Raw genomic sequence first — 26,871 nt, 5'->3', positions numbered from 1 at the left:
GCTGCGGCGACGCCGGCTGATTTGCTTGCTGATGCCTCTGTGCCTGTGCAGATGTGGCGCAGCCGGCCATACACTCACCTGGCAGGACAGACCGATGTAGCCTGGGGGGCAGCGGCACTCCTCCACCTCGACGGCGCGGGGTCCGTTTGAGGGCCCCGGCTGGGCGACCTCCAGGCTGACTGCGCTGATGCTGGCCGCCAGCGGCACGGAGGAGAACGTGGCCTGGATCAGGAGCTCATCCAGGTCGGCCAGTGCCATCAGGAGGTGCTCGCGTGTAGCCGGCTGCCCATCGGGCCGGCGCCAGAATTCCTGGGTTGGGGGTGGCAACGTGGGAGGGGGCAGTGGGCTTTGTGGGCTGCTCCTACAGTTACCACCCCCCAACTCCTGCCTTACAGGCACTGACTGAGGGCTGCCAGGTGAAGGTTGGGGAGCGAGAGGCAGGGTGGGCATCAAAGCCAGGCTCCGAGTCAGGGTGGAGGGTGGGTGGGGTTAGACACAGCGTGGCCAGGTGCCCCTTACCTCTCGGAACACGATCTCGTAGCTCCTCCTCTCGGGGCCCTGCAGCGCTGGCTGGGAGGCCACTAGCATGATATTGTTGCCCTGGAAAGACACCAGCAGGATTGGAAGGGGAGCTGAGAGGTCCCTGGGGTGCCAGGGTGTCCTCCACTAGTCCTAGATTCTCTGTAACCCCCAGCCTTCCACCTCTCTGCTCTCCCAAGCTCATGCGCCCAAAGGAGTCAGGCATATGCCCACTGCCCCCTTCTCCCAGCAGCAGGATCCTCTGCTTGGGTAGTGTCCAACCAGGCAGGGATGTGGGGGCACGGGCCTAACTCCCCCAGCCTATGCCAGGAAACTGAGTGCTGGATGGAAAGGACAAAGGACAAATGCCGAGGGTACCCCTGGCTTCCATCCTGCCCTTCTGCCCGCCCAGCACGGCGTCCAAATGCTCACCGTGATCTGCACATCGGGGTCAGAGAGTGGGCTGCCCTGTGGGCCTGCCGTGTAGGAGAGGGTGTATCGCAACTTCCCACCGTAGGCCGCCACCTGCAAAGAGGCAAGCCCAGAGGTCACAGGCTGACCTTGGGGTGTGAGTGTTGGACCATATAGGTGAGGGATGGAGCATCTGGCGGCCTTTTTGCACCTGTGCCACACTCTCCCACCCCCTCCCTGCCCAAACCAAGAGGCCAGGGTGCATGGTTGCCTGGGAAACAGGACATTTCTCAGTTCCTCTGCAGCCCCAGACATGGTGGTGATGATGCTGAGCAGCCTCTTTGCTCTGCAAGGTTCTCTATTCCCCATTGCCTGATGGTGCTGGTAAACAAACTCCAGGTCTGCTTTCATTTACAGGAATTTCCCATAAGGCAGACAAAGATAATGACAATGACCACCATGGGGAGGCTGTGGAAGCTTCAAAAGTTCTCAGCCATGGGGGTGGGGCTTAGGGCAGCCCCTCGGAGGCCTTGCCTCCTAGGCAGGTGGTTTTTGTTTGCCCAGAATCCAGTTCCTCCTTTCTAGAAACTAAACCATGGTTTTCTATAAAGAACAACTCTCTTCGCACACGCAGACCATGTGGTCTGAGGGCCCTGATCCCCTCCTCCTCTATAGTGGAGACATGAGCCAGGCCTGGCCAATCTTTATAACCTACCACTGCCCTTTGCCACCCCATCAGGGATAGACAAGTAACCTGGGCACTTCTGCTCTTTCTACCAGGCCAGAGAAAGTCCCTTCTGCCATCAGATGAGAAGCTGGAGAACCAAGATAAAGCCCTAATGAGCCCCTGGATAAGGCCATGCCTGATACCAGACATGCTTAGACTCCGCAGTTGCATGAGCCGATAAGATTCTTTGTTGCAGACAAGCCCACTGGACTTGGGCACTGTGTTGCTCATGACCAGAGAGTCCTTACTCTTGCTGCAGCGGACCTTCACGTGGACAGCTGAGGCCCCCCAGCTCTGCCCCATAGGACTTTCCTTTCTCTTCTCTGCCACCAGGGCTGACATTCATCTCTATACCAAACTGCATCAAGCCTACCCCTTTGTTCATTTCTGTGTTCACTCAGCTAACCAGCATTTATCAAACACCTACTGATTAAACACACAGCCCTGGGCTACATGGCTACAGGGATATTCTCCATGAGCTCAAGGCATGGTAAGGAATTTTGGAGTGTAACCAAATAACCATAAAATAACTGGTTTCCTGCTTGCTTTGAATGCCAGCAAGTTCACAGCCATTTCTGGGACCGACTTTCTAGCAAGTTGCAGGTGTGTATAGCACAGTGATTTTTAAAAAATTTTTATTTATTTTTTCACTTTTTAAAAAATAGAGATGGGGTCGCCTTATGTTGCTCAGGCACTTATTATTATTATTTTTTTTTAAATAGAGATGGGGTCGCCTTATGTTGCTCAGGCTGGTCTCAAACTCCTGGACTCAAGTGATCATCCTGCCTCAGCCTCCCAAAATGCTGGGATTACAGGCATGAGCCACTGTGCCTGGCCGATTTATTTTTTTAGAGACAGCATTTCGCTATGTTGCTTAAGCTGGTCTCAACTCCTGGCCTGAAGCGATCTTCCAGCCTCAGTCTCCCAAAGTGCTGGGATTACAGGTGTGAGCTGTTGTACCCAGATCCAGCATAATGATTAAAACGGCAGACTCCACGGTCTGAATGACCTGGGTTCAAACTAGCTCTAAACTGGCTATACAGCCTTGGACAAGTCACTTCACCTCTCTGAGCCCTACTTTCCTCACATGGAAACGGAAGTAAAAGTAATACCCACTTTGAAGGGTATCATGAGGATTAAGTAATACAGGACACAAATGGTGATGTACTCCACACAGTTTGAGAATGCACATCACGCTCCATAACCCTGCAGTACTCCAGCTCCACCCTTGGCTCCAGCAGATCATTTCTTATCCTCACCCCTCAACCTCCCTGTCTCACTTCTCTGAATGTACCTTGTGACATGTCATGCCTATTCTTTTTTTTGTTTGTTTTTTGAGATGGAATTTCACTCTTGTTGCCCAGGCTGGAGTACAGTGGCGCAATCTCGGCTCTCTGTAACCTCTGCCTCCCGGGTTCAAGTGATTCTCCCCCTTCAGCCTCCCAAGTAGTGGGATTAAAGGTGCCTGCCAACACGCCCAGCTAGTTTTAGTATTTTTAGTAGAGACAGTGTTTCACCATGTTGGCCAGGCTGGTCTCGAACTCCTGACCTCAGGTGTTCGCCTGCCCCAGTCTCCCAAATTGTTGGGATTACAGGCGTAAGCCACCGCGCCCAGCCTGTTATGTGTATTCTTAAGAGGTACTTGAAATTGTTGGAACAAAATAGAGGCAGTATCAATACTCATCTAAGGCCAATGCCAGCACTCATGATGATAATAATAATGATACTGATGGTGACAGGAATGATAATCGGATGGACAGGGAGCTCTGGGAGGCCAGGGCCCACTCTGCCTGTACACGATGCAGCACACAGTAAATACTTAATTAATGCTTCTTGAATGACTGAGTGAAGTACCAAAAACTAGGCCAGCATCTAGACACAAGGTCAAGGAAGCCCAGAGAAAAGGCACTAGAGAAACCCTCCCAGGCGAGACAGCTCCTCTGACAGGGGTCAGGGATCAGGGGCCAGGGGTCAGGGCTCAGGGCCCGCTGAAGGACAGGGGCAGAGCTGAGTTCAGTCTCAGCTGTGCTCTGACCTGAACGTGAGACCCCAGACAAGTCTCTACCCACCGTGAGCCTCGGTCTCCCCATTTGTGTCACAAAGGGCCTTGACAAAGGGCCCTCTGATATTTTAGGATTCTATGACACCCCTATAATCCCCCCAAATCCTTGTTACCTTGTCCCCCAGGAAGGCCCGGGGCAGCTGCCAGTAATAGAGGCTTCCAGGAAGCAGAGAGAAGCCTTCGTAGGAGAGAGAGAACTAGGAGGGAAGGGCAGGTGGTGAGAGCCGAGGGGAGCGGGGGTGGGAGTGGGAGGGTGGAGGTGGTTCCAGCAGGGGTGGACCGTCATGGGAGGGAGGCCTGGTGGCAGGGCAGAGAGACAGAGCCCCCCCACTCCCACCCGACAGTGCGGGTCCTGGCCCTGCTCTTTGGACGACTTTCTTCCCAATCCCGGCCCCGGTCCCCAACTGCTCTCTCTGGGCGTTGCCTGGGTCGGCTTCTCCTCCCATCTGGTGGGTCTCTTTTGTGGACCCCAACGTTTACACAGCACATCAGTACACAATTTCAATGGGGTGGCTCCTTTCATATGTATTTGAAAGAGAGTAACCAGCCTGAGTTGGTATATGATTGATTTGAAGGAAAACTGGAAAGAAATAATAGTCCAAGTAGTTCACAGAAATTGGTGAAGTTGGTTCAGAAATGACTGAAGTCTAGAAAGCATGGTGGGTGGGGATCCCTTGATGGGCACCTTGGCACATACCTTAGAGCCTGGTGAGAAAGACAGAGAAGCTGAGGAAGAGGAGGAGGAGGAGGAGGAGGAAGAAGAAGGAGGTGCTGCTCGCAGAGCAGCTGCAGGCTGGGGATGAGGAGAGAGCCCCTGGGGAGGGGGTTGGGGGTGGGCAGCAAAGCTGGACAGGAGCTGCCAGATCTCAGCATCCATCCGTCTCTGAGCCTCGTCCACCTGGGGGACCAGGAGCCAAAGAGTGGCAGAAGGGAGCAGAGAGGGACAGAAAGGACGTCCGTGAGGCTTCACTTCCCCGCGGGCCCAGCCAGCCACCCGCTCTGCACTGTCTGCTCACAAGTGCTGATACCTGGCACTCTGGCCCTTGTACCCACTGCCCTCTTGTTCCTCCTGAGCCAGGCAGGGATATCCTGGGATGGGTTTGGCTGCCTAAGGGCCGTGACTGATGGGAGAAGCCCTACAAAGGGTGCCCAGCAAGGGAGGGTCAGAAGTGCTGGAGGCAGCCCCAGGGGCATCTGGAGGGGGTTGTTGCTCCTCGGCCTGACTCTCTGTGTGTGCCCTGGCACCAGCCCAAGCCATTCATTGTTCTGGAATGTTTCCCAGGGGTGACACCAGAGCAGACCAGGCATCAGGCTGGGGCCTGGCCTGGCATAGGGGAAATGGCCCAGGAAAGCTGGAGTCTTCGCTCAGGTGCCTGCCTAGACTCAGCTCTCTGGTCTCCTCCCTGTGGCCCTAGGTACAACCTGTCCTAGCCAGGTCCTCAGTTACCTGTGATGCCCGCTGTGCCCGGTCCCTGCCCTCTGGGGGCTCTGGGATCCTCCCAGCTGTCACGGCTGCCCGCAACTGCTCCTCTGAGAGGGATGTGCGGTTCTGATGAAATGGAGGGAGCAGGCCAGCTAAGACCTCCCAAGGTCGTAGAGCTAGAACCATGGGCAGGGTCCTCTACCCATGGATGTGGTAGTCAGAAAGGCCCACACTAATTAGGAAGAAAGATGCATGCCCCCCTCTCCAGGCTGGCACCCAAGGGTTAACTCCAGGCCGCCCACATGCACACGGAGGAGGGTTAATGGTGGTTGCTTGAGAGGCAGGGCCAGAGGAACCTGGGGGGCTACATACAGTCATGTGGATTAGCATCGGGTTAGTCTCCTTGCTACCTCAGTTGCCATTCTGACTTCAGACAGTTGGCACCAGGACCAGACCACACAGCAGGTGAGGCAAGGTGAGGCACATACCCTCCTGGCTCCAACCCTGGGGCCATGGGACACTGCCTGGGTTCATGCAGACCCCCAATGCCTTGGGCACTGTGCATCTCCTCACACACGGCTGGGAGCACCCGAGAAGGCACCACGCCCCAGCACACCAACTTCACACCACGCACATCCTGGGCCTACCTGGTGAGCCCGGCGCATCTGCGCAAAGTACGCCTCCCGCTATGGGGCGCAGGGAAATGCCAGGACAGGAGACAGAGATAGGTCTGAGAATTGCAGGACAGGGCAGCAGGGAGGCCAGGAGACAGCGAACCCCAGAAGGGAGAGGGGAGAAGGGACCAGAAGGCAGCCAGCCCCGGGAGAAGCCTGGAGTACCTGGCTGTGTCCAAGGAACAGGGACGGGGCAACCCCAGAGTGCCCCCTCCTAGGTGCCCCGGCCCCCTCACCCCTTGCCTGGGGGCACATCTGCTGGAACACTGGCCTTGACCAGCAGTGGATTCCTGGGCCAAGACCCACTTGCCCTGGGTGCCACCAGATGCCTGTGCTGCTCAAGAACACATTTGGGCAGGCTGTCCCAGAGCCCACCCCTGAGCCCCTGCCCCCCAACAACACCATCACACCATTGCCACCACCATCATCACTACCTTCCCACCAGACCCTGTTCTGGAGTAGCAAAGACAGGTTCACCTCTGACTGGCAGAGTATTTGTTTTTTTTTTTTTTTTGAGACAGGGTCTTACTCTGTCACCCAGGCTGGAGTGCAATGGTGCAATTATGGCTCACTGCAACCACCCCCTCCTGGGCACCAGTGATCCTCCCACCTCAGCCTCCCTAAGTAGCTGGGACTACAGGCATGCACCAACACGCCCAGCTAATTTTTTGTATTTTTTGTAGGGACGGGGTTTCGTCACATTGCCCAGGCTGGTCTCAAACTCCTGAGCTCAAGTGGTCCTTCCGCCTCAGCCTTCCAAAGTGCTGGGATTACAGGTGTGGGCTCTGGCCTTTGGCAGAGCATTTGAAGGGCAGCATCTGACCTGGGTTTAGATCCCAGCATTCCCACCTCCCAGCTGCGGGGCTTTGGGTAAGTTACTGAGCCCCTCTTGCCTTATTTATGAAATGGGGCAGTAGCAGGACCTGGCTCACACAGCTGTGATCTATGACTTGTAAGGGACGCTGCCTAGCACATAGTGAGAGCTCAACACACATGACCTATCATGAGAATTACTGTGTCTAACACAAGCACAGAGCCAGAAGCGTGGATGAGTGAAGTCGGAGCAGGCACGCGAATGACACTGAAACTGTCTCACTTGTCTTTATATTTCCCGGCCTCTCTCAGATCTGTTTGTAGAATAACTGCATGAAAGCTAAAAGTCATGAACAGCTGAGCACTTATTATGTGCCAGGCACGATCTCCAATCCCCTCAGCCACCATGAAGTTGAGGTTTATCAAATGGTATCCGGCTGGCAAGCAGCAGAGCTGGGGTTCAGACCGATGTCTATGGGACCGCAAAAGCCACGTGCCTAACCACGATATGGCCATGCAGGTGGCAGGTGCCTGCCTGCTGAGAGACAGCACAGAGGTGAACTCATGTCTGAGTCACAGCTGACCCTGGTGCCGGGCTGGGGCCCACCTTGTCTCCCTGGTATGTCTCCGGCAGCTGCCAGTAGAAGGACTCGTGGCCGAGTTGGGCGAAGTTGCCAAAAGAGAGCTGGGCACCCTCGGGCACAGGTTCCACAGTGAATTCTCCTGTCAGGCGGCTGTTCCGCTGTGGGTTCACCAGGGCAAAGCCTTGGAAGTCCCCAGGGGCAAAGTGGGTGGAGATCTGGCAGGGGAAAAAGGAGGGGGCGTCAGCCTGGGCACTGGGGTGCCTTGGTGGGGGATGGAGTTCCTTGGTGGGGGATGGGGCACAGGAGGGTGTTAAGGTGCGGAATGGGGTCCTGCTGAGATCAGGGCTACGAGAGAAATAATGGGGGCATATGAGGGTATTGAGGCAGGGATGAGGGTCGCTGGGCTCAGTGTTGAGATGGACAGTAACAGGCAGCAGGTGGCAACTCCACCTGGGGCTGGGCAGCACAGGCTCTCACCAGGTGGCGTGTGTAGGCGGAGCTGGCGCACTGCTGGGTGATGCCCATACAGAAGCAGGGCAGGCAGCCGTCGGGGTTGCTGGCACTCAGGTGGAAGTGGTGGGGCCGGCAGTGGCTGCAAGTGAGGCCTTCCACCTGGGCCTGGGTAGATGGATGGAAGGAGACAGGCAGGGGACTCAGTGGGTCTCCTGCACCCCCAGCAGCCTGAGGCCAGCCTCCCTGGCCACTTCCAGCAGCCCCGAGCAGCCCCTGCCCTGTCCCCCATGCCCTGTCCCCCATGCCCAGGTCTCAGCTTCCACCAGATGCTGCCTGATTTCCCCGCAGGGTCCGGGCAGTGGGGCAGAGCAGGCCCCTCAGGGGCAGGGATTCGGACTGACCTTGCACTGGCACTGACCAGCAGCATCACACTGGCTGCTGATGCTGCCTTGGGGGTCACAGTTGCAGCCTATGGGCCCTGGCACCTGGCTGTCTCCTGAGGTGGAAGAAAGCCATGGCTGGAGCCCCAAACCCGCCACCCAGCACCCCTCTTCCCTCCACTCTGCTCACCTCTGAGCGGGAGCTCTGATTTCTGATGTGAGCACTCGACACTCTCACGACAGCCCTCAGAGGTGGTGGGGCCTGCTCCTATCCCCATTTTACAGATGAAGAAACAGGCTCGGACAGGCAAAGCCAAAAGGGAGTAAAAGCTTCTGTCCTAGCTCCGCCCTAGGGACTCTGGGTAACCCGACCCCAACAACCTCCCCAATCCTACTCACTCTGGCATGGCTGGCCCTGGCTGGGGTTGCCATAGTAGCCAGGGGCACACCTGCAGACAGAAAAAGCCTCTGATAAATTTTGGATGAAGGGAAGCAGAACCCCAGGGCTGGGCTGGGGGCCCCATATTGAATTCAATGGCCTCGTGCACTGGAAGAAACCAACAGCCTGACTTGCCCATGTTACGGGGAAACTGGGCAGAGAAGAGCAGGGACGCGCTCTGGACCGCACAGCCAGTGAATCGGGGCAGTCAGGAACCCAGGAGCTTCAGAAAGAAGCAGGGGTTTTGTGGGAAGACTCTGGCCTGGATGGGGCAGGGGGCCAGGGGGCTGAAGGTGAACCGTAGGCTAGGATGTGTGTCTGAGGGTCTTGAATTCTGGGCTAGAGGTTGAGCCTCCCGAGGAGGGGAGCTGACTGTCTTCTGGGGCCTGTGCAAGGTTAAGAGTGAGAGGCATCCCTGATTCCTCTGGCTGGGCCCTGCCTGAGGACTCCAGGGACACCCCCTGTGCGCATCCCCCCACCCTCTCCACCCCCTGCCTCACCTCTCACAGTGACGCCCACTGTGGCCTGGGGAGCACGCATCACAGGTGGGGTGGCCGTCTGTGTCCAGAAAACAAGTGTGGGCAGCCCTGAGTGTGGGGGCAGATTTCTAGTCAGGAACGCAGTGGCTCCTTCCTCTCCCCCAATCCTTCTTCAGGACCGGGGGAGAGGGGAGGGGAAGAACAGCCATGTGAACTCGTGTCCTGAGTGCCACTGCATGCCTGGCACTATGCTAAGAGTTCCACATGCATAGCCTCATTCAACTCTCACACAAGGGGCTGAGGAGGGTGGACTACCCCATTTCACAGATGAGGCAGCTGAGGCCCTGAAAGTGAAGTGTATCTCACACCAAGTGACACTGAGGAGGTGGCAAGGCCAGGATTTAACCACTGCCTCTCAGAAGGGCCATGGACGAAGTGGGTGGGGGGGGGGGGTGGTAGACATTTCAGGGAAGGGCAGGTGCAGGCAGGGACCGGACGCACTGGCCGGCAGCAGGGCCTCCGTAGCAGGGGCACAGCTGGCAGTCCTGTGGTGTCCCCCGCTGGGCGTCCCCGTAGTATCCTGGCTGACACTGCTCACACTGAGGGCCCTCCGTGTGATGCTGGCAGCCCTGGAGGAGCAGGATGTGAGTTGAGGCTGGGCCTCCAGAGGCCACAGATTGCTGGGGTGGGTGGAAAGAGGGCGGGACTCACCTGGCAGGCACCTGTTTCGGGCTCGCAGGCCTCTGAGTGGCCGTGGCAGCTGCAGCGTTCGCAGGTACCCAGGTAGAGGCCACTGGGCGTGCGTGTGTAGCCTGTGTCACAGTCCTGGGGGCAGAAAGACGGCAGTGGGAGGGCCTTCCAAACACGGCCCATTCGGGTAGGGGCATTGGATGGCCAGGGCTGGGGAGGTGTGGAGGGCTCATGGAGAAGGAGCGGGAAGCACCATGGAGGGGGCTGGCTGGGCTGGCGTGGGGCCCAGGACTCACCTGGCAAGACGGGCCACGGTACCCGGGTGGGCAGGAGCACTGTTCCACTTCCAGCGCGGGGTCCTGGCCGGTTTCCTCAGGCACAGCCACGTCCATGCTGATGCCAGAGACCCTGGGCGTGACAAGACCCAGCGTGAATAGGAGCGCTGGCTCTGTGCCAGGCACGCCTGGAGTCCTCCACTGGGAGGGTCTTATTAGTCCTCCCGACAGCCCTGTCACAGTGCTGCTGGGGCCCTGTCCAGATCTCCAGAGGCTGTGAGGACCGTGGCAAACAGCCATTACCTGCAACTTACTCCAAACCATCACCCTTCCTCACCTGGAGAGGTTATACCACCCCGTTCCCCTGGGGTCCCCAGTGACAGGCTGATACAGGCTACAAGAGCCCACGGGCCTGAAAGTAAGATCACTCTCTGGCGAATGACTCTCCAGAGCTCCCCGTGGGCTGAGGCTGGGGCTAGACTTGACCTGCGACCACATCCCTGCGCGGCCCCTCCCCCCTCCTGCGTCCCTCTCCTTGTGAATCACGTGCACCCCAATCCCTGTCTCAGGCTTCTTTCTAGGGAGCCTGGCCCCAGACCAGCCTGTAAGGGAGACGTTGTTAGACTCTCAGTTTTACAGACAGGGAAAGTGAGGCGCAAAAAGGTCACGTAATCTGTAAGTGGCTGTGCTGCACTGCACCGCTTAGACGGAGCCCCCTCCCCAAGCCCATGCTGGTCCTCCTGCCCCGGCTCCAGACACCTGCTCTCAGCTGGCTGCTGGGTATAGGATGCTCGGATCAGGAGGGTGTCAATGCCCGCCAGTGCCATCAGCAGGTGCTCCCGTGTGGCTGGCTGCCCATCAGGACGCTGCCACGCTTGCTGCCAAGGAAAGGACACATGTGCTCAGCCCCTGAGGTCCTGGAGTGTTGATGCCGGAGAGGCAGGAGCAAGGGCCTGCCCGCACCCCTACCCCCAGGGGGCAGTATTGCTCACCTCCCGGAAGGGCACAGTGAAGGTGCTGGGCTGGCCGGGGCTGGGCTCCTGGGCCACATGGTGCTCTAGGATGATGTTGTTACCTTGCAGCACCACCAACGGCTGCCCGTGCAGGGGTGTGGAGCCTGGCTGGGACCGCTGGGTCACTGTGAAGCGCAGCTCTCCTCCATAGGAGGTCACCTGGGACCAGGGTTAGACAGGAGCTTAGCAGGGACCTGAATTTGGGCCCCGTCACTGCTCCAGCCGCCTTTTCCATGCAGTATATCTCACTATTCTCCCAAGGCACCAAGACCCTCCTGCCTCCAAGCCTTTGCTTGTGCTGTTCCTGCTGCCTGGAGTTTCCTTTGCCTTCCCACCCACTACCCACCTTGTCCCCCAGGAAGTGTGAAGGGAGGCTCCAGAAGTAGGGTCCAGATAAGAGTCTGTGGAAGGAGGAGAATCCCAGTTCCCCGGGCGTGGGGGAGAAGATGCCCTCGTTGGTGGTGTGGGTGCTTGCGGCGTTGGTCAGGCTGAAGTGACCAGGCTCCTCAGAGGCCCCATGCACCTGGGAGGAGAAAGGGCTGGGATGGGGGCCGTGGCCTGGGACTGGCGCTTGGTCCATCCAGCCCAGGGCTTGGCGGTCCTGCCCGCCCACCTTGCAGAGGTACCTGGGCACGGCTCCATGAAGAGCTGGTGCAGTGGCGACTGACACCCATGCAGAAGCACTTGAGGCAGCCATCGGGGTTTCGGGTACTCAGGTGGAAAGAACCGTCAGCACATTCATTGCACAAGCGCCCCACCACATTGTTCTGCAGGCACAGAGTTGGAGCTGAAGGACAGCCCACGGGAGAGGCTGCCTAGAGCTCTGGCCGAATCCGCCCTCAGTCCAGATAAGAACCCAAGACCCAGGGGAGCCACTGAAAGAGAACATGTGGCCGGGCGTGGTGGCTCACGCCTGTAATCCCAGCACTTTGGGAGGCCAAGGCGGGTGGATCACCTCAGGTCAGGAGTTCAAGACCAGCCTGGCCAACATGGCGAAACCCCATCTCTATTAAAAATACAAAAATTAGCCTGGCGTGGTGTCACACAGCTGTAATCCCAGCTACTCAGGAGGCTGAGGAAGGAGAATTGTTTGAATCCGGGAGGTGGAGGTTGCAGTGAGCCGAGATTGTGCCACCGCACCCAGATTACGCGATGGGAGTGAGACTCCATCTCAAAAAAAAAAAAAAAAAAAAGAAAAGAGAAGAAAGAGCACATGTATGAGGCGTCATTACCATCTGAATAGTAATTCCCACTTAACAAGCACTTAGGCAAGCATTTTTCCCTTTTCTCTTTGGCTGTCAGGAGGTTCACCAATAAATTTAGATTTGAAATACAGTGACTTGATTGAAATAATTGCTGCTTCTATTTATGGAGTGTTTCACGCACTGTTCTGCTTTCCATTCGACATCACCTCATTTAACTTCCCTAAGGACCTTGAGAGGTAGGTGATACCTTTATCCTTCACATGAGGAAACAGAGGCTCAGGGATGTTAAATGACTTGCACAAAGTTACTCAGCTTGCCCATCCACTCTGGGATTTAAGACCAGGAGTGCCTGGCTCCAGAATCTATCCATTCTTTTTTACACCGACACTTGATACTCACATTCTTTTTTTTTTTTTTTTTTTTTTTGAGACGGAGTTTCAGTCTTGTTGCCCATAATGGAGTACAGTGGTACAGTCTCAGCTCACTGCAACCTCTGCTTCCCGGGTTCAAGCGATTCTCCTGCCTCAGCCTCCTGAGTAGCTGGGATTATAGGCGCCCGCCACCATGCCCGGCTAATTTTTGTATTTTTAGTAGAGATGGAGTTTCACCATGTTGGCCAGGCTGGTCTTAAACTCCTGACCTCAAGTGATCCACCCACCTCAGCCTCCCAAAGTGCTGGGATTACAGGCATGAGCCACTGCGCCCGGCCGATGCTCCCATTCTTAACGCAAGTGACCTCCCTTCTCTGAGCCTCCATTTCCTTATTCACAAATTGGGGACACTAATATCTATATCATTGTATCAATGTGACAATGGACAAAGTATGGCAAAAGCAAAGGTACAATGCAGATACAAAGGCTACATAAAGAATGACCGGGACTTGAACTGTGGTCACCTGACTCCCTAACCAGTGCTCCTTCCCAACGCCAGGCCACCTGTCCTGGTATGGAAGCTCGGTCAGCCAGGTCCACCAGCCTCTGACTAGGTTACCACCCACTGGCCAAGGATCTATGGAGAGGATGGAGCTTCCTTCCTCCTTCTCCCAGCTGTGGTGCTGGGCCCAAGGCCCCTGGGTGGGTGGCAGATGGCATGCGTACCTTACAGCGGCAGGCCTCCCCGGAGGTCCCCATGCTGCCACGCTCGTCACAGCGCACAATCTCCTGGTCTGGGACACAAAAAGAGTGTTGGCAGGGCAGGTGGGAATGGCATATATGCAGTCCGGGCAGAGACAGGAACAGTGGCTCCCCAAGGTTCATGAGCTGGGGCAGGGAGGGAGTGTGCCTAGTGTGCAGCCCAGGCTGGGTTGGGAGGTGGGTGTCAGGGGATGGTGGCAGCCATACTCACTGACGGGCCTGCACTTCCCGCCGGGCTGGATGGGGTTGCCCTCGTATCCGGGGGCACAGCTAGGGGAGAGAGGGAGCCGCCATCAGCACTTCCATGACCCCACCCAGGAGCCCCCTTCCTGCAGCCCCCAAGGCTCTCCCTCACCTCTCACAGCGGCGGCCAGTGTAGCCTGGGGCACAGGCGTCACATGTGGCTTGGCCATCCGTGTCCAGGAAGCAAGTGTCTGAGAATCTGTAGGTATCAAGTGGACAGGGAATGGGGCAGGGCTGGGGTCAGGCTTTCTCCTCCCACCCGGGGAAATGACTGCTGTCCACACAGACACAGTGTGCCATGAGGCATGACGCCATCTCCCTGCCCGGCAGCCTCACAGCAACTGTGGGAAGTCAGGGGGCCCATTATACAGAAAAGGAAACAGAGGCCTAGAGAGGTCAAGGAGCATGGGATAACTTAGTGATCAGGTAGAGATCTGAATCCAAGTCTCCCGCCTCCCTGCCCAAAATATTCTCTGGCCTGTTGTACTGTCCCCGGCCAAACCCCCCAACCCTGAGCTGGGGCTGACCTGCGGGAGGCATCGATGTATGGGCAAGGGCAGGGCCGGCAGGCAGTGGCCGTGGCCTTCGTGGCGTCCCCAAAGAAGCCAGCCTTGCACTTGTTGCACTGTGGCCCCTCCGTGTTGTGCTGGCAATTCTAGAAGAAGGAGGATGGTATGGCTCAACTTCTAGAGCAGAACTGGGCCAGATGCTGCGGGGGGCCTTGGAGGCTGTCTAGCTCAGCCTCCCCATCACGCTGGAGGCACAGCTTTGCAGACAGCGCAGCATCAACTGCAAACACTTATAGATGATGGGGAGCTCATCATCTTACACGGCAGCCTGTCCCACAGATGGTTCCAAATGCCTGCTTTTTATTGACCTAAACCTGCCACCCTCTTCCAATCCGCACCCACTGGCCAGTTCTGCTCTCCAGAGTGTTTCTTCTACCCGACACCTTGGCAGGGATTTGGAGATGACAATGCTGCCCTGCTTGAGCCTTTTTTTCTGTCAGCTCCACAACCACTATTCCTAAGAAATAAGGTACCACCCCAAGGGCTCTTCCCCCTAGGGCTGCCCTCTGCAGGCCATGCTTCTTCATTTGGCACTCTCCAGGATTAGTCGATGAGAGTGGAGGAGAGGAGGGCCAACACCTCCCTCATCTGAATGCTATATCTCTGTTTTTTTTTTTTTTTTTTTTTGAGACGGAGTCTTGCTCTGCTGCCCAGGCTGGAGTGCAGTGGCACGGTCTTGGCCTACTGTAACCTCCACCTCCCGGGTTCAAGCGATTCTCCTGCCTCAGCCTCCTGAGTAGCTGGGATTACAGGCGCATGCCACCACGCCCGGCTAATTTTTGTATTTTTAGTAGAAATGAGGTTTCACCATGTTGGCCAGGCTGGTCTCAAACTCCTGACCTCAAGTGATCCACCCATCTCGGCTTCCCAAAGTGCTGGGATTACAGGCATGAGCCACCGCGCCTGACCTATATTTCTGTTATTGCATCCAGAGGTCGTGATAGTTCATCTGGCAGTCATGACAGTCATTCTGGAGGCTTGTGCTGAGCTCATGAACACAGGGAGTCTCACACCTTGTCCCTGCTCCTATTTTAGTGTTCAAGTGTCTGCTGGCACTACTCACCAGGCAGTGGCCATACACAGGGTCACAGGAGCTGGCATGGCCATTGCAATTGCAACCAGAGCAGGTGCCCAGGTAGGGCCCACCAGGCACCCGAGTGAAGTGGGCATCACAGCTCTCGCAGGACAAGCCAGAATAGCCAATGGGGCATCTGTGGGGACAGGACCAAGAGAGTCGCTGCAAGGACTGTGAGGCCCTGCCATTTCTCCTCTATCCTTGCCAGGGTCTCTGTGGTTCCCAGCCCTGCCAGCTCAGGCACCTGCACTCCTCCACACTGTGGGCATGGCCATGGCTGGTGGCATGGTTGACGGTGGTATCCATGGCGATATCACTAAGTCCCACGCTGGCCATCTTGGTGTTGTACACGGTCTGGATGAGCACGGCCTCCAGGCTCTGCAGCACCTGCAGCAGCTCCGCACGCTGCACCGGCCGGCCAGACTCATGGACCCAGTGCTCCTGGGTATGGGTGAAGGTGGCAGGGGTCACACATCAGCGTCTATCCAGCCTAAATCCCCCTTTGCTCCCAGCCCTAAGGGCTCAGGCGCCACCCACCTCAGAGAACTGGACCTGGCGCTGGTTCAGAGCACCAGGTTGGGTGGGTGTGTGGCCTCGGGAGAGGAGGCGGTACCCGGCACCCACGAGGACCACGTCCGGCCGCTGCACTGGCTCCAGCATGCCGCGGGCCAGCTCGTAGCGCACGTTGTAACGCAGGGAGCCGCCATAGGAGTCCACCTGGCACAACAGGGTGGATCAGGGCGGGCAGCTGTGGGCACACTTGACACCTCGTGCCTATGAGGTGCCTATAGTCTTCCAGCTCCTCCCTCACTCTGCCTACCTGAGACTCACTGTGTGCCAGGCACTGAGCTGGGCACAAGGAAACAGAGATGGGTGAGACTCAGGCCCTGACTCTAGGGTGTTTGGTCCATGGCAGGGTGTGGAATCATGCAGTGCACAGGGTACCCAGGGAAGCCAGTGTGAAGGCACAGAACCCAGCCCAGGCATGGGGGAGAGGTCAGGGAGGACTCCCGGGAGGAGGGGAGGCCAGCTCTTCTTCCCAAGCCAACAGTGCCGGGGAGAAGTCCTGCCCTGAATGGATGAGCTGCTGCCATAGGGGGCTGCATCGGGGCATGGTAACACCTTTCCCTCCAAGTCTGCCTTGTTGTCCACCAATGGCAGAGGGAGCAGAGCCCACAGGGATTCTTTCCCTACCCAGGGTGGCAGCCCAGGCCCCTCACCTTGTTGCCCAGGAACTGTTTAGGCAGAGCCCAGAAGGAGTCGTGGACGAGGAAGCGGCGGGACAGGTCGACTAGCTGGAACTCGTGCAGGGATGGGTCGATCTGCAGCTGCGTGGAGGAGAGGGGTGGCATGCCGGGCTGCGCAGGCATTGTCACATTCACGCCTGTGGGTGGCAAGGGGGAGGCTGAGGGCTGCAGCCTGGGCCTGCCTGATACACCTATCTTGAGGGGCAGCAATCCAGAAAGATGGGAAAGTTCTAGGGGAAATATGATTTCGAGAAAACTTTGATCTCTCTTCCAAAGTGAAGAAAATGCAGTTTCTGGCCGGGTGTGGTGGCTCACGCCTATAATGCCAGCACTTTGAGAGGCTGAGGCGGGCAGACCACTTGAGGCCAGGAGTTCATGACCAGCCTTCCCAAGATGGTAAAACCCCGTCTCTACTAAAAATAAAAAAATTAGACAGGCATGGTGGTGCGCGCCTATAGTCCCAGCTACTCAGGATTCTGAGACAGCAGAATCACTTGAACCCGGGAGGCGGAGGCTGCGCGAGCTGAGATCACACCAGTGTACTCCAGCCTGGGTGACAGAGCAAGACTCTGTCTCAAAAAAAAAAAAAAAGAAAAAGAAAATGCAGTTTTTTTCCTCCTTCTCAAATACTGCAGCAGCATTTCCCAAAGCATGCTCTGGGAAAGTCAATGCCATGGAATGATAGCTGGGAACCATTTGGGAACCGCAGGGTCAAAGAAAGGACAAGGCGATTATTTGCAGCCAGACTTCTCAGGGCCTTTCTTGCTAAGAGACCCACAGACTTTGAGGGCTGAAACATCCCTGCAGGCAGGAGAGCTACACAGGGCTGAGGAACAGGAGACCAAGTCCAGGTGTGTTGTAAGCCTGGGCAAGGGCCTCAGCTTCCTTATCTGTAAGATGGTGCTTCAAGTAGCCTGCCTCCTAGAGGTATAAGCTAAAATGAGCAAATTGATATAAAATGGCTAGCTCTTATTGTTGCTGTTGTTATGACGGGTCGTCCAGTCCAACCCTCTCCTACGTACACACACACACACACACACACACACAAACACACGCAGTCACCCCACATGGGAATTCCCCTGACAGCATCCTCCCAGATCTCTAGGACAGCTCCATCCTAGAGAAATTTCAGTGGAGTGAAAATATCCTGTACCTACACTCTTCATTATGGTAGCTGTTAGGTTGGTGAAAAAGTAATTGCTGGTTTGGTTTTGCCATTAAAAATAATCGTACTAGCAACACGTGGCCACTGAGCACTGGAGATGTATCTAGTGCTGCTCAGGAATGAATCATTGTATTTCAATTTAAAGAGCCACACATGGCCAGTGACTGCCACATTGGATGGTGCAGCTGTCATGGATGGAGAGCGTACAACCTCCAAAGGCCGACCCTCCCAGCTCTGGACAACTTTGACTCTTAGCAAGTTCTTCCTTACACAGAGTCCACATCTGTCTGCCAATAGCTTCTCCCCCTTATCCTGAATTAACCCCCTGCAACCACAGGGGAATCCAGCTCCTCACCCGCAGAATGACCGAGCACAACCCCGGGTCTAGGTTACTCTATCCTCTTTCCTCCCTGCCTTCCGGGGATGTCTTCAGGCCTCCTTCCTCTTGGTCACCATCTACACACAGGCCACCCACTCACCCTGGAATTCCCACCACTCCCTCCCCTGGACCACCAGATTCCAATCAGACAGCCCTGGGTTCAGCTCCCCCTCTAAACTGCTGTGTGAACCCAGGGAAGCCCCACAATCTCTCAGAGCCCTGGGGCTCTCATCTTAAAACTGTGAAATCAGCCCTGACCTTGCAAGGGTTATTGGCAGTTAGGTGACTGTCATGTCAAGCCACAGGGCCAACTGCCTGCTCACCAAATGGTGGCCACGGCCATTAGCATTCTAAATATACTGGGGGACAACTTTGGGAAGTAACTAAGTTTTGTTTTGTTTTTAGGGATGGGGTCTCACTCTGTTGTCCAGGCTGGAGTGCAATGGTGTGATCATAGCTCACTGCAGCCTCAACCTCCTAGGCTCAAAAGATCCTCCTGCCTCAGCCTCTCAAGTAGCTGGGACTACAGGTGCAAGCCACCATGCCTGGCTAGATTTTTTGTTTTTAGTTATTTGTAGAGATGGGGTCTCTCTATGTTACCGAGGCTGGTCTTGAACTCCTGGCCACAAGCAATCCTCCCTCCCCAGCCTCCCAAAGTACTTGGATTACAGGCATAAGCCACTATGCCTGGCCAGGTAACTAAGTTTTATACAAGTCATTTTTAGGTTCCTCAACCAACAAAAGGGCATAAAATGTGTTGAGTGCTTTGGAGCTAACTCTCTACATGCATTTAATCCTCTGCAACGAAGAAGTGAGACTCAGCAGGGTGAGGGCTGCCTGATGCCAGGTGGGAAACGACAGAGCTGGGACCTGAGCCCCAGTCCACGCAGTGCCTGGGCTCATGCCCTCAGCCATCCTGCCATTCTGCCTCTCAGTGCCAGAAAGAACTGAGTCCGGCCGCCTGCCTCTATCTTTGGGAAAATAGGCCCAGGGAAGCCAAGAGACTTGCCCAAAGACACAGCGGCAGTAAGTGGTGTAGCTGGAGGCCACCCTCAGGCCAAGGAGATGCCAAAGCCTAGGCTCCTATAATCTGGGTACACTGGCAACTCTGTCTCTCAGAACGAGGACAATGACTGTGATGTTAGCAAATACCTCCTGGGTGCTGAAAATGCACTGAGCACAATTCTGAGAGGCTTACATACGTGACTCCACTAAGTCCTTACCAACCCCTAGGAGGTAGTTATTATTCCACTCCCCCGACTTTACAGATGATGAAACAGACACGAGATAGTGGGTAACTTGAGCCAGGACACAGGTGGACAGCGTCCACGTCAGGATCTGAAGCAGGAAGCTGACTCCAGGGCCCGTCCTCACCGTAACCTGAAGCAGGTAGGTAGCAAGGGGGGATTTGGCTCTTCCTAAACATGTTGGTTTTCCCCCCGAAATGCTTTTTTGGCAGGGCTCAGTGTTTCTTCAGCGACTCACATTCCTTCCCAAAACCTGGCCCCCTCTGTCCGCATCTATCCTCTGTGCCCACTGGGTACAGAGGTACCCACCTCCCACCTCCCGCAGCGCTCACCCGCCCGCCAACGCACCCTTGAAGTCATCGGGTTGGTCAAAGCGCAGCCTGATCTGGTCCCGGAAGCGGCGGGTGCTCTGGCACACACTGGTGATGCCAAAGCAGAAGCAGGGCAGGCAGGCGGCGCTGTGCTCCAGGTAGAAGTGGCCGTCAGGGCAGGGGCCTGCTGGGCGGCATGGGCGGGGGCTGCAGCCGGCTGTGGTGGGCAGCCCGGCTCCACCCCCACACCCAGTGACACCTGCCCTCTGGCAGTACCTCGTTGTGGGACGAGCTCAAGTACACCGTCAGGAATGCCAAACACCATGCCCCGGGCGTTCATGGCCTCACAGCTGTAGGCACCTTGGTCTGACTCCTTCACATCACGGATGATCAGTGTGCCACGGCCACCCTCGCTGGTCACTGTCACCCTGGTGGGCCCCAAGACAAGTGGTGGGATCTGGCCTAGGGCTCTGGACCAGCTGCCCCTCATTCCCACCCCACCACCTGGGCCCAGAGCCGCACCTGGGATGAGAGGGGATGTGGCCCCAGTTGAGCCTCCAATTGATGATGGGGGTGGGGACGCCAATGGCCACGCAGGTGAAGGTCACTGTCTGGCCCCGGGAAGCCTGGATGGACTCCTGGGGAGGCGTCACCACCTGGGGGGGCACTGAGGAGACCAGGGCAGGAGTGAGGGGTCGGGGGCAAAGGAAGGAGGAGTGGAAGGAGGGCTCCAAGGGGCTAGGATGGAGAAGAGTAGAGGCCGAGGCTGTGGACAGAAGCCCCCAGGACCCAGCCCAGGGCCCGCATCTCGACCCCAGCTCCCTGCTCACTGCAGCCAAACTCGTCGCTCCGGTCGGGACAGTCACTCTCCTCGTCACAGTGGAAGCTGGCTGGGATGCACATATTGGTAGAGACACATCGGAACTGTGTGGGTCCGCACACTTCCTCAGGACGCTTGGTGGCTGGGGACAAAGCCAGGTGGTTCCCAACAGCCCACCCCATCCATCCTCCCCGGGCATCCCCAGGGCCACTCTCTCATCTTGCCCACATAACCCACAGCGGCCCTCGCCATGCCTAGCCCCTGCTGCACAACACTGTCCACCTCACAGCCAGCATGATGTGGCCACCAGCTGTCATCGAACCACTCATCACATTACCCAGCCCCCACCCCTCACTCCACCTGCATTCCCCACGCCAGTTATGGCTGGCGCATTACTGTCACAACCACAGCGTCACCCGGCCACGCTCAGAGGCACAGAAGCACTATCTTGCTCACATGGACAAGACCCATGTCAAAGGCACAACCAGTGGGGCTGGCATCTCTGGGCGCCAGCAATGCCCCGCACACCCTTCTCTACCAGAACGCCTGGCACGGCGTGGTCCCCTGCGGGGCTCAACGGTCTGTGCTCCCACTGACAGGCCCTCTATGGAGTGGCCAGAGGCTGGAAGTGGCCCGGGACAAGGGCTGGGCCCTGCTAGGCCTCTCTAGTGGCTGGTGACCAATGTTCTTCCTCAGGGAGATGGAGCTTGAGAGAGACACAGACAGGGACAGAGAAGTCACAGCCATGCAGGAGCGGAAGCCGCGCATCCACAGAGCAGGTGCGAGAGGAGACCAGGAGGTAGCCGTGGGTGCAGCTCAGGCGCTTCTGTTCCCCACACTCTCAGGAGCCCACGAGGCCATTCAGCCTTCACGTTCTCTGGTTCTGTGCTGTCCACAAGGACCTGTCCTTCCTTTGACTTCCCCAGCAGAGGCCCCTGAGAAGGGCCTTCCAACTAAAGCCCCCAATTACTTTATCTCTCCCAAGGGGCTGGTGCTATCAGGCAAGCTTAGAGCCACAGAAAGGCGTTCTCAAACTCCACCAGTCTGTGGCATGATGCAGCCTCTCCCCAGCAAGCCACTCTTGCTGTGGAGTGGCCAGGGGAAGGAAGGCAAGGAGAAGATGGACAAGCTCACGGCAGGAACATGGACACGCGCCCAGACACACCACCCAGGACCACAGCAAAGCGCCTGAAGATTATCCTCAATCTCACACTAACAAGCATCAGGCTTCTCGCGGGACGGGACATACAGGATACCACCTGATGTGGTCACTGCCTCTCCAGCCTCCCCCTCCTATTTAACTGTCAGGATGCCCATAATGTCCACACCCGTAAGGGTGGGGAAGTGGGAGGCTGGAAGGATGGATGGGAGGGAAGAAGGATGACAGATGGATGGGTGGATAGATGGATGAAGGGCTGGGTGGATGGATAATGGGTGTATAGGTGGGTGCATGGGTGGTTGGGGAGTTGGACAGATGGATGGGTAAGGCTCTGACTTGCATACATACACCAAGGACCCATCACCAAGGGACCTTGGCACATAGAATCCTCCTAGCCATTCATCTGACCCACATACAAAACAAAGAGAAGCTTCATGGTAACAAAAATAAAGGAAATAAATGACGAGACATGAACCACAGGCAGGCTAACCACACAGCTTCACCAAAGGCCAGCTCAGGGCCAAGGGGCCTTACGGCTCTGGTCAGAGATAAACCTTGGAGTGTGTCTCCAGGGCCTTCCGCACTCAGCCAGGGAGAGCAAACAAACAGGCTTGGGGGACTGCGGGGGTGGAAAGCGGAGCGGCAGGGTAGGGGCGGGACAGGAGTGGAAGGCGGGGCAGAAGCAAGCGGCCTGGGCAGGGCAGGGGGGCCTCAGCTGGACTCTCAGATACTCACGGCAGTTGGCTTCATCAGTTCGGTCCTCACAGTCAAAGTCACCATCGCAGCGCCACAGCTTGAGGGCACAATGTCCATTCCCGCAGGGGAACTCGTTGGGCTCACAGGGTGGCGGGGGGCCTAGGAGACCGGGCAGGGGTCAGCAGCATCCTCCCGGGCCAGCTTCCCGCTCCCCGCACCCACCTGCACCCCTGCCGGTGCGCACCACAGTCTAGCTCATCGCTGCCGTCCTCGCAGTCCTCCTGTCCGTCGCAGAGGTAGTCTCTGGGGATGCAGTGCCCACTGCGGCATGTGGCCTCCTGGGGCCCACAGGGCAGGGGCCTGACGGAACCGGGAAGCAGGGGCTGAGGAGCGTGTGTGACTGGTGGCTGTCGCATGATGGTTGTCTCTGGCCGGGGCGGTAAAGGTGTCGTCTCCATGAGGAGAGAGAATGTGGGGCTGATACCCAGGACTGGCTCCTCTGTGGATAGATTCCGCTTGGCATTTGGCAGAAGCAGATGGCTCCTCACCTGCTCCTTGTCCCCAGCCCTCCCCAGGCCCACCCTGTACTCCCCAACACCACCCCCTGCCTGGCTCTGTCATCACCCTTCCTATCCCCATCCTCTGCCTGCACCAAACCCTCATAGTCCTTGATGGGCTCCAAGACCCAGGTGTAGGACCCTGGCCCTCCCCTGGCGCCCAAACCACTTGTGGCCCCGGACATCCCCTCACCGCAATTGAGCTCATCAGACATGTCCCTGCAGTCGGGCCGCCGGTCACAGCGATACTCCAGGGCCACACACTCGTTGTAGCTGTGGCAGGCAAACTCGGCCTCCGTGCAGGCTCTTGGGAACTGGGGCACTACAGGTGGAAGGAAGACTGGAGTCAGAGGTGGCAGGAGGGAGGTGCAGGAAGCTGTAGGTGCTGTGTGGCTGGAGTGGGCTTCAGGACCCTGTGTCAGGCAGCTCGGTTTCTGGCAGGCACAGCGAGGGCAAGGAGCACATACTAGACATATCCACAGCACGCGTGGGGCATGGGACATGTGGCAGTGGCCTCCCCCATCTCTAACACAGACCCCACACACAGTTGACATGCCACATGCATGCAACCACCACACCACACACATGCAGGCCACAGCCTGGCCCTGTGAGGACAAAGAAGGAGGGGAGAAGGGAGTGCCCAGCTGTCTTGGGCTGTGCCCAGCCAGCCATCTTGCCCACACCCTTCTTTCCCCTCCACCCTTTAAAAAAATTTTTTTTCTCTTCTTTTTTATTTTTTTAGAGACAGGGTCTTGCTATGTTGCGCAAGCTGGTCTCGAACTCCTTGCCTCAAGCAATCCTCCTGTCTTGGCCTCCCAAAATGCTGGGGTTACAGGCGTGAGCCCCTGCACCCGGCCTCCTCTCCAACCTTAACTTCTCTAGGAACCTGGCTGGGCCTGGGCCTGGCTTACACTCTCACCTGGTGTCACTGCGACCGCCACAGCGGCCGGTGGGGGTGGGGGGGTCTGTGCTGGAAAGGAAGATGTGGTCAGTGGCTGTTCCACCTGGGAGCCGGGAGCTGAAGGCTGCAGGGCTGGGCCAGGCCATTCCACCATCCCTAGCCAGGAGGACTCATTGAAAAGTGAGAGAGGGGGGCTGGACCCCCAGCAGTCTTTAGACCTGGGCCTGATGATGCAGAAGAGCAAGCTTGATCTCTGGGTGCAATAATTAAGGGTTTTTGTTTGTTTGTTTTGTTTTAGAGGCAGGGTTTTTCTCTGTTGCCCAGGCTGGAGTACAGTGGCATGATCCTAGCTCATTGCACCCCCAAACTCCTGGGCTCCAGTGATCCTCCTGCCTCAGCCTCCTGAGTAGCTAGGACTGCAGGTACGCACCACCATGCTTGGCTTTAATTGAGGTGCAGAACAAGGGAGGTGATGGTTTCACTATTTTTTCCTAATTGGGCTACACCATGGTAGGGGATGGAGTTTGTTCCATTCTGAGTTGCACTGAGTCAGGGTCTTCCCAGAGAGAGGGAACTGAGATGGAGACAGGGCTGAGAACCACACCTGTGAGGGATGAACTAGGGCTGTTCGGTCTAGAGAAAAAAAAGAGACTCAGGAGGTTAAAACAGGAGACCAAGGGCACAGTAGAAGGAAATCTGGGCTGACCCAGAGTACAAAGGCCAGGATTCTGCACCTAACAGCTGTGTGGCTTTGGACCAGTTTCCTAGTCTCTCTGTGCCTCAGTTTCTCTGGCTTCTCTCATCACAGGTTCTGGCAAGACTGTCACAGACACCGAGTTTGTTTGAAATCCTCGCCTTTTCACTATCTGCCCATCTGATTCTGAACAAATTCAGATTTTCCTTTCTGGGCCTCAGTTCCCTCGTCTCTGAAGCAGGAGGAATAACATCTCCTTCATAGGAATTGCTGTGAAGACTGACCCAGAGGCTGGAAATAAAGGCAGTCAGTGCTCAGTAAACAGTTGCTGGTTATTATTAAGTACTAATGTGTTTGGGACTTGGAAGTACAGGATAAATAAAGGCCTGATTACCTATTGTCAATGTGCAGAGGTCTAGAAGGAAGGAGCAGAACTTGGGTCTAATGGGTATGTACTAGAGGAAACAGTCTGTGCTCTACCAAGCCAAGATTGTGTAAAGATCGATGGGGCAGACTCAGGAGGTAGTGAGCTCCCTGTTTCTAGTGTGCAAGCCCAAGTTGGGAGCCCATGACAGAGACACTGAAAGGGGACCCCACAAGTCTGGAGGAGGCAACCCCAGACACCAGGACAGGCTCACCTGTGCCCAGGCGTCGGAACTGGAATCCCTGGGGAGAGGTGATGTAGGAGGCCATGGAACTGCTGGAGATGACCCTGAGCAGCACCTCCTGAATCTGAGCCCCATCCGCATTCCCTTCTGAGCCCACATCCAGCTCCACAAAAACCCAGCCATCCAGCTCCCTGGGGATGGAGATGGGCAGGAGAGAAGGGTCAGCGAGACGCCTGTGTTCTCAGCTCCTCCATGAGGCTCTCGCCCCGACACTCAGGCCCTGTTCTGGGACAGCCTGTACCCAAAGAAGGGCAACTAAAGGTCCCAATGATCCCCCCACCAATTCCTGAATTTCCACCCATAGTGACTCATCCCATAGGCCTTTCCGCGGTGCCAGGCTTCCTTCCCATCCTCATCAGCCCCCTCCAGGTTACCCGCTCAAGTTCCCCAGCAGCTCCCAGGGGGCCCCTTCTCACTTGATGAACACCACACTGACAACCTGGTCTCCGGGAATTTTCAAGTACTCCGACTCCAGCTGGGGAGGGACACAGTGCCATCAGCCCCAGAGGCCTTCATCCCATCCTCGGTCCTGCCCCGCCACACCCGCGAGCTTCCCGAACCCTCTTCACCTCACCGTGTCTACCACAGCCTCGGACACCTCTCGGAACTCTCTGGAGCCTGCGTCCTCCAGCTGAGGGCTGTACTCAATGGAGCGAGTGAAATTCACCAGGGCTCGGAAATAAACTGGAAAATCGAAGGAGGATCATTTTGAGAGCCCCAGCCTGGCATCTATGGCCTTAGGCAGTTGGACCATTCAGGCAGAGTTGGGGGGATGGCCCCTGGAGGCCTCCCTCGAGGCTGACACCTGTGTGCCCACAGCTACGCCCAGGACTGCCTGTAGGTATACATGCTCAGGGGTCAATGTCAAGGCCCCAACTTGACTGAGGGGCTTGATCCAGAAACCAAGTGCTAGTGCAGATGAGGAGACCCCCACAGTTCAGAGAAGGCTGGACAAGAAGGGGTGGCTCCCAGAGGGGGCTGGCCTGGCACAGGGATTACCTGCGTGTGACTGGGAAGGGCTCTGCCAGCCTTCCTTGGCCAGTTCCTACTCATTCCTCAGGACTTGGCTCAGCCATTGTCTCCTGATCTTCCTGATCTGCCCCGGCTGGGGTAGAGACCGCTCCCCTGGGCTCCCACAGTGCCCTGCTTTCCCTAGCAGAGCACCTTCCACCGTGTACTGCATAGATTCTGCCAGGTTTCACATCACAGTAACAATCGTGAGTTCTAAGGTCAGCCGCACCTCAGGCACTGACCTCGGCTCTGAGTTTCTGTTTCCTAATGGGGATATTGACTGCACGCACCATCTGGGTTGCTGCGAGGAGTGCATGACATTGTGCTCACATGCACCAGGCCCTTGTACTCAGATGCAGCGCCTGGCACACAGCAAACCACCTGAGGATCAAAGCTGCTGTGGTCCTCTCCCCCACCAGACTCTAGGCTTGATGAGGGGGAACCTGGGATTTCATTCACGCCCGCATCCCTAGTGCCTGCTGAGTGCCTGGTACACGGCGGGTTCCTCGAAAGTGATGGCTGAATAAATTCATCTCAGACTGGTGTGAACACACACGTGCATCTGTTGTTTCTTTTTTTTTAGGCAGGGTCTTGCTCTGTCACCCAGGCTGGAGTGCGGTAGCAAAATCACAGCTCATTGCAGCCTCAAACTCTAAGGCTCAAGCTATCCTTCCACTGCAGCCTCCTGAGTAGCTGGGATTACAGGTGCATGCCACCATGCCCAGCTAATTTTTTGGCTTTTGATAGAGATGGGGTCTTGCTATGTTGCCCAGGCTAGTCTCAAACTCCTGGGCTCAAGCAATCCTCTCACTTTGGCCTTCCAAAGTACATCTATCGTTTCTTAAGCAC

At 56.7% G+C, this 26,871-nt stretch overlaps 1 protein-coding gene across 7 annotated transcripts in view; it reads right to left on the bottom strand.

Moving 5' to 3' along the window:
* HSPG2 (heparan sulfate proteoglycan 2) overlaps positions 1–26,871 on the bottom strand; it is a 116,748-nt gene that overhangs the window by 42,399 nt on the left and 47,478 nt on the right. For 2 of the 7 annotated variants that reach the window (XM_063714482.1, XM_063714493.1), the window contains exons 4-37: positions 25,586–25,695; positions 25,428–25,486; positions 24,982–25,142; positions 23,668–23,718; positions 22,942–23,070; positions 22,436–22,690; positions 22,231–22,350; positions 20,347–20,478; positions 20,039–20,183; positions 19,793–19,944; positions 19,554–19,703; positions 16,388–16,551; positions 15,705–15,884; positions 15,412–15,608; positions 15,156–15,303; positions 14,051–14,178; positions 13,636–13,722; positions 13,492–13,550; positions 13,245–13,312; positions 11,569–11,709; positions 11,289–11,465; positions 10,922–11,101; positions 10,689–10,807; positions 9,951–10,062; positions 9,676–9,789; positions 9,466–9,593; positions 8,986–9,072; positions 8,446–8,495; positions 8,068–8,162; positions 7,691–7,831; positions 7,237–7,428; positions 952–1,044; positions 520–600; positions 79–309 (exon numbers count right to left, since the gene is read on the bottom strand). In XM_063714482.1, coding sequence (XP_063570552.1) covers positions 79–309; positions 520–600; positions 952–1,044; positions 7,237–7,428; positions 7,691–7,831; positions 8,068–8,162; positions 8,446–8,495; positions 8,986–9,072; positions 9,466–9,593; positions 9,676–9,789; positions 9,951–10,062; positions 10,689–10,807; positions 10,922–11,101; positions 11,289–11,465; positions 11,569–11,709; positions 13,245–13,312; positions 13,492–13,550; positions 13,636–13,722; positions 14,051–14,178; positions 15,156–15,303; positions 15,412–15,608; positions 15,705–15,884; positions 16,388–16,551; positions 19,554–19,703; positions 19,793–19,944; positions 20,039–20,183; positions 20,347–20,478; positions 22,231–22,350; positions 22,436–22,690; positions 22,942–23,070; positions 23,668–23,718; positions 24,982–25,142; positions 25,428–25,486; positions 25,586–25,695 — 4,436 coding nt within the window. The remainder of the gene's footprint in view (positions 1–78; positions 310–519; positions 601–951; positions 1,045–7,236; positions 7,429–7,690; positions 7,832–8,067; positions 8,163–8,445; positions 8,496–8,985; positions 9,073–9,465; positions 9,594–9,675; positions 9,790–9,950; positions 10,063–10,688; positions 10,808–10,921; positions 11,102–11,288; positions 11,466–11,568; positions 11,710–13,244; positions 13,313–13,491; positions 13,551–13,635; positions 13,723–14,050; positions 14,179–15,155; positions 15,304–15,411; positions 15,609–15,704; positions 15,885–16,387; positions 16,552–19,553; positions 19,704–19,792; positions 19,945–20,038; positions 20,184–20,346; positions 20,479–22,230; positions 22,351–22,435; positions 22,691–22,941; positions 23,071–23,667; positions 23,719–24,981; positions 25,143–25,427; positions 25,487–25,585; positions 25,696–26,871) is intronic. The other 5 variants (XM_054546725.2, XM_054546753.2, XM_054546752.2 and 2 more) reach the window with 3 other exon arrangements.

This window comes from Pongo abelii, chromosome 1 (assembly GCF_028885655.2).
Source record: "Pongo abelii isolate AG06213 chromosome 1, NHGRI_mPonAbe1-v2.0_pri, whole genome shotgun sequence".
Classification (NCBI taxonomy): domain Eukaryota; kingdom Metazoa; phylum Chordata; class Mammalia; order Primates; family Hominidae; genus Pongo; species Pongo abelii.
This window is presented reverse-complemented; position numbering and strand designations above follow the sequence as displayed.